Source organism: Alligator sinensis, unplaced genomic scaffold, assembly GCF_000455745.1.
Source record: "Alligator sinensis unplaced genomic scaffold, ASM45574v1 scaffold536_1, whole genome shotgun sequence".
NCBI lineage: Eukaryota > Metazoa > Chordata > Crocodylia > Alligatoridae > Alligator > Alligator sinensis.
In genome coordinates this window covers 500,379-507,254 of record NW_005842951.1, presented here as the reverse complement: position 1 = coordinate 507,254, position 6,876 = coordinate 500,379, and the positions used below count along the sequence as shown (strand labels likewise).

Genomic DNA, 6,876 nt, shown 5'->3' with positions numbered 1-6,876 from the left:
GGCAATAAAAATTCAATAAACTTGATCGCAATTTGCAAAGGAATACCTCTTAACCTGTTGTTGTGGCTCTGCTGCTTGTTGTTAAGGTTCCTGCAGGTATGTGAGGAGGGGTGTCTGTCAGGTTACAGCGTGCATCACACTTCTGTCTCACGTAGCGTGTTAGGAAAAAAATGATAGCACCTGACCAGTATAGTGCTCGTACAAAAATTGGAACTAGAGGAATTCAGATGAGATCACATACAAACCTCATTGAACATTAATGAAGCAAGTGGATTTGTTTTTGACGTATAGCGTTAGAGTGAATTTTCCACATTAGCAGTAGACTTCCAGGAGTAAACTGCAGGCTGATTACCTGGCACTGAGGTAACAAATTGCAGAGGCCTGCTTGTTGCCCTGGTAGTTTAAAAGAAATCCATCTGATCTGACTTGAGCTACTGCTAGTCCTTGAACACATGCAACAAATGATCCATTTTAAGTTACTGGTAGGCACCTCAAACATCAACAAGCAAGCAGCGGGTGTTTTGTTTTTTTTTAATTGTTTTTTATTTTCCCTTTAAGAGATAGTAAATGAGTGGGCAGGGGGAATTGGTGAACCCTGGGGAGATCACCAGGATCAATTTCTCCACCTGTTTTCTTTTGCCACAGACCAACGAGTGGAATAAGAATGATGACCGGCTGCTGCAGGCTGTGGAGAATGGCGATGCAGAGAAAGTGGCTTCACTGCTGGGCAAAAAGGGAGCCAGTGCCACCAAACAGGATAGTGAGGGCAAAACTGCGTAAGTCTGTCTGCTCTAAACTGGTCTAGCGTGCTCAAGGGAGAGGGAGGGGGGAGACACCTTGGATTCATGTTTCCTTTACAGGATGACCTTGAGAGCAGCAACTATGAAACAAAGATTAACCTGGAATTATACCTCCTTCCCTGCTCTTCCCCACCCCACCTCAGCCTAAGTACACAGTTTTAGAGACCGTTTTCAGCTTGTGCATGGCTTCATTTACAGTTTAATATTAACCAAATGCCAGTGCAGAATGTCAGTGCTTTGAACTGCCATGCATCCAGATGGCTGTCCTGTCTGGAGTTCTTTGGGGGAAGAGGTAGGCTCCAGAATGTCATGGGGCAGTCTGGATTATAAACTCCAAAAAGGCATTAAGTGTTGGGAGCTCCCCTCCCACGCTGCCCACAGGGCAGTTGAGTTTAAGTTTCCTAAACTGGAGTGAAAACTGCTGGTGACTTTGAATTGGAAATTTTTTTAGGAGCGTTAACCACAAAGATATTGGCACAAACCACTAGTGAAAAACCGGCCACCAGAGGACCATAGTCCCTTATACCTTCCCATTGTATGTAGAACAGAAAACCTGTTTCGTGGACGTACAAGAAATATCTTACTACTTAGCAAACTGTTAGAAAACAAGTAGATTTTTAAAGGCTACAGGGAGATGCAGAGAAAAATGACCATCGTTTCTTGGAAGAGGCAGCTTAAGACGGTTTATGCTAATATGGTTTTAAGAATCTACCTTTAGGCTGTATTTATGGAGTCATGCTCTGCTCCTTGCTTGGTTTGTGTCAGTTTGGTGCATCTCTTTTATTTCGATTTGGAATATGAAAAACTGAGTGATGGCATGGACTCCTAATGACCTGAAATGACTTACCCATAGAATTCCTAAGCTCTGATTACTTCTACTGGGCTTTCTCCTCATTTTAATATGGTTTTAATTAAATGGCATTATATACATGCTTTGTTTTGAAACAGAGAATCAGACATAATTTAGTTGTATCTTATCAATCAGTTGAGCTCCTGTAATCACAGATATGTCAAATGTTCCACGTTTTACTTTGGTCTACGTAGCACTAACTTTTAGAATTTCTTCCATTGTATCCTCCATTGTAGCTAGTTAACCTCTCTTTCTGTGGAAGGTTTATGCATGTCAAAAGCAATATCATAACACGAACTGGTCTGTAAAACAAATGAGAATTAATATTATCCATCAATATCCATGAGCCTGTTGTTTCTCAAGCACAGGTTTGTTGTCACTCGAGGGCCATGTTGCAGTTTTCTTCTACAGCCCTGGAGGTAATGGCTCCATGTCCAGTTGGGAGGAGGTATCAAGTGAGGCTCCCCAGGGGTTTGCCCTGGGTATAGTACTGATCAATATATCTTCATTAATGATCTGGATGATGGGATCAAGCACATGATTATCAAATTTGCAAATGACACCAAGTTGGCTGGAGTTGCAAACACTGGAGGACAGGGTAGGGTCCAGAATGACCTGTATAGACTGGAGAAATTATCTGCAATCTATCTGATGAAATTCAACAAGGACAAGTGCAAAGTCATGCTCTTGGCTGGAATAATTGCATGCACAAATGCAGACTGGGGAATGGTGCAGTACTGAGGCTGCAGTTCTGCAGAGAAAGGGCCAGGGGTTACAATGGACCATAAGCTGAATATAAGCTAACAGTGTGCTCTTGTTGCAAAATAAGCCAACAGCATACTGGTTAGTATTAAAAGAAGTATCACTTGCAAATCAAGGGAAATGATTCTTCTGCTCTGTTCAGCACTAGTGAGGCCTCACTTGGAGTACTGTGTCCTGTTTTGGGCTCCTGAGAGGCAAGACCTATGAAGAAAGGCTGAAAGAACTAGGTTTATTTAGCTGGGAGAAGAGGAGACTGGGGGAGGGATTTGATAATAGCCTTCAAATACCTGAAAGGTGATCGTAGAGAGGATGGAAATGAACTTTCCTCTGTGGCTGTGGAGGACAGGACTAGGACTAACAGCCTCAAGCTGCAGCAGGGAAAATTTAGGTTGGAGATTAAGAGGAACTTTCTAACAATGATGGTGCTGAAGTATTGGAACAGGCTACCTAAAGAAATTGTATAATCTCCATCCTTGGAAACTTTCAAGAGCAGTTTAGACCAGGGGTCAGCGACCCCTGGCGGATGCTCCAGTGTGTGGCATGCAGAGGCATGTGGCTTGGCACATGTGCCTTGCAGCCTCTCTATCACCTGTGGTGAGCAGCCTGGGCTCCATGGTGAGTGGCAGAGGCCTGCCCAGGTCGGCTGTGGTAGGCAGCCAGGATGCTGTAAGTAGCTACACCAGAGTCTGTAGAGCTCCGGTCCAACTCATTACTAGCAGCGAGTGCATGCGCACCTCGGGGCAGAGAAGGGGCTGGGGCTGTGCTGCCACAACAAGGATCGGGCCCCTTGCAGCTCCCCCACTACAGTCTTACTAGTCGAGGTTGCAGGTGTATTTGGTACTCTGCCCAAAAATGTTGCCAACAGATGGTTTAGCTGGGATGGTTTAGTCAGATGATCCTGTCTGGAGCAGGGGGCTGAACTAGATGACTTTGTGAGGTCCCTTCCAGCTCTACTTTCCTGTGATACTATATCCATTGCAAGCTATAATACTTTAGTTTGTAACCATGAGGCTAGTTGTCCTCTTAACATAGAAGTATCTTTGTGACTTTTATAACAATGCCATTATTTGTTCTAAGCAATTAAAGGTCTGTGTTCTCACTAGTCTGAAAGGTTCGTTTACCTAGCATTTGATTTAAAATATTTATTTGTAGTAATTTCAAAGCCCAAGAGAGCACCAAAGTAAATGCTGATCCTTTTCTTTGGCAACATTTGTTTTATTCAAGACCCTGCTTTCAACCCTTATTCTTCCTTGCATATAGTGGAAAACTTAAGAAATGTTTAAGTTGTTTCACCACTGAAAAGACAGTGTCTGACAGATGAGGAAATTGTTGGGGGCAGGTCTGGAGAAGTACACATAGTCACACACGTTGAGCCCATATTAGTGTGCCTTGTTGCCGTTGAGCTATGGCTCATGAGTTTGTGTCATGGTGTCCACCCCCTTCCCCCCATTTTCAAGCTTTTCAAAAAGGTTTTATGCAACATATTCTTTCAGACAAAAACCAAAAAGGAATTGGACTCAGTAGACCAGTGAAGAGGTGGTTCTTCTTGATGGGATGGTGCCCTGGGTTCTGGCTTCTACTCCACATGCTGCTCGTTTATTCCAGCCAATAAGTATTTCATGTAAAATGCACAAACAGCATTAGGAGCAAGGGCCAAAACTTGAAGCTCCCTTCTTTCTAGAGGAGTGTTGTCCTCGTTGAGCTACTGTCAGACCATAACCTGGGGCCTCAGCCCGACCCAGCCTTCCATTCTAGAGCCGCCCATCAGACTGGACAAAGCTAGCCTGAAGCCTACCTCAGGACCTAGCCATCCACCCACTTTCTTTCTAACTCAGACGGTGGTTAAGTATTGGCATAGGCTACCAAGAGATTTTGTGGAAACTTTATCCTTGGAAATTTTCAAGGGCAGGTTAGACTGATATTTGACTGAGACACTTAGTCAGGGATAACCCTGTGCTGAGCAAGGGGCTAGACCAGATGACCTCATGAGATCCCTTCCAGCCCTGCTTTCCTGTGATCCTACGTGCAGTAGCTCTAGGCTAGTCACTGAGGAATCTTCCATGCCAAAATGGACACTTGAGTGAAATCTAGACATCTTAAGTAGAAGAGGACCACTGCTAATTTTGAAACAGCAACTGTCTCCTTAGGAGAAAGAAGACAATTTTGAAACTGCATTTTCCCTCACATCACATGTTTCCACTAACACTCCCTACCAAATTAGCACAAAAATGGAAGATTTTCGTCCTCTAAAAAGGATGCATTCTGGGTATTATAGAGTGTAAATGTGCCTTAGCACTACTGCTGACCACAGCCACTCTCCAATTTCATACTATGCACTGGCTGTATTGTAGTAGCAGGTCTGCATATTCATGTAGGGGAAAAGTTATTTGGATGAATGACTTATTGATTCCTTTGGGTGTATGTTGATATATTCATTTATAGAACTAGGCTGAAGGGGACTAATCAAAAGAACCTAATGGATTACATTACGTAACAAATTCCATATGAGATTAAACACTGTGGTGGAACGTGCTTGAAAGTGGAACATTAGAAACCATAATATTTTTGCATGACAGATTTGTTTGGTCTATCACATTCACATTTTTTCTTTAAGATAACCTGTTCCTATTAAGATCTTTGTCTTTGTTTTTTTTCTTAAAGAATCTTTTGAAGTGGGGGGGGGAATAAATCATTCTACTTGATGTTGCTTGTATCTGAGCTGAGGCACTGCATTTAGTTTTGGACACCGTATAGTTCTAACCAAAAATGCGAAGTTACAAGAACTTCTACAAATGACCTAAGAAATGTGGAAGATGATACTTTTCACCGCATGCAATGGGGCTGCTATGAGGAGGAACAGAATCAAATATTCCGATTAGTTACAGAAGCCAAAATAATAATTATAAAAACCTTTAGTCTACAGCAGGTAGGGTTGAGTGACTGACTCCTAAGATGTATGTAGTGAAGCAAAGAGATGCTGAAGGCCAAGATCTGCCCTAAATACCCATGAATCCCTCCAGAGCAGGATTTAGAGTTTATGTGGGAGCCAAAGAAACTCTCCCAGCAACATTTTTAGCATTCTGTAAAGTTGATGTGCAGTTTTAAGACTTTGGAGGTTTTCACTTTTTCACAGTCACTCTTTTTGATGAACACATGCATGTAAATCAGCTTCACTGCCATGGAGCAAATCCACCTTTGGTGCAGGCTGGTGCAGAACTCCATTTATGCCAGATCAAACTTCTGCCAAACACATTTGTAATTGAAATTGGACTCTCCCTGGCAGCATTTCCAAAATGGTTCCAGGCTTGTTTTCTGTTGTTCTTTCTTAAAAAGCTTAAATACTTTTTCCAATTTGGATATTGACCATTTGACTCCCAGATAAGCTTTAAAAAAAAAAAAAAAAAAGGCTGTTGAAGTCAGGGTATTCATGTGGCTTATTCCACAGGACTAAGTTTTCAAATGGATGGTAATTTAAAGAAGCTGCTCTTGAAGAAAATTCACAAATAGCTTGCAATGTATAAATGGCAGCACTTCCATGTCCTAAGGCTGTTCTGTCTCTGTGCCAGTACATTACTGCTAAGTTTGCATGTTTCTACAAGATACCGAGTTAGAATAGAATTAAATGCTTATGCCTATTAACTTGAAACAATAGCCCTTAGTAAACTTTTAGCTGCAATTGCATCAGTGCTTGTTAAATGAAATGAGGACTGACAATGGCACAAAAAGACCAAGAAGACTCCAGAAATGCACTTCTAGGGGTTTTCCCAAGACCATTATCAATTATACCCTGTAGAGATAATAAACTTAGATTTTGATTTGAACCAGAGCATGCATAGTTGCACATTCCAAGTCCATGTACTTTAAGTTTATTATGTACATAATATTCATTTGATCCTGTCACCATGTTGGTCTTATTTGAGCTCTCTGTCACTCCTTTTCATCTGATACTCTGCTACTGAAAAAGTCTTGCTTTTGTCATGCACATGCAACCTCTGACCAAAAAAAAAAGGTTCAGGGAAAGTAACTCAAATCATATAGTTTAATTAGCCAATTAGGAGTTAACTCAATGCAAGTGCTGAAATGACAATGGACTTTCTCTTCAGTGCAGTTTTATTTTTCATATTCACCTTAACAGAAGCAAAGGAAAATTGGGTGGGGGGTTGTTCTTGTCAGCCTTTTAAATGTTTTTATTTTCCAGACTTTCTTCATCTACTTTGCCCATAGCATACCATGAGAAACATGAAACTCTAAAGTCAAGTGAGTCCCAAGAGAGAGCAAGTCTTTATTTTATAAAGGGAATTTTTTAACAAATGAAGACATGCTACAACTGTAACATTTTTCCATTTGAGAAAGAATAATTGAAATAAAAGCAGTTTAGATAAAGAGTTGAAACCTTAGAATTAGAAAAAAAAATTGCCCAGGTGATACAAGATTTGTGATAAACTAAGGAAAACTTTCCCTGAG

General features: G+C 41.4%; 1 protein-coding gene across 2 annotated transcripts in view; it reads left to right on the top strand.

Moving 5' to 3' along the window:
• Positions 1-437: 437 nt before the first annotated feature.
• RAI14 (retinoic acid induced 14) overlaps positions 438-6,876 on the top strand; it is a 51,603-nt gene continuing 45,164 nt past the window's right edge. For both annotated transcript variants that reach the window (XM_025192627.1, XM_025192626.1), the window contains exons 1-2: positions 438-482; positions 646-776. In XM_025192627.1, coding sequence (XP_025048412.1) covers positions 453-482; positions 646-776 — 161 coding nt within the window. In that variant the 5' untranslated portion in view covers positions 438-452. The remainder of the gene's footprint in view (positions 483-645; positions 777-6,876) is intronic.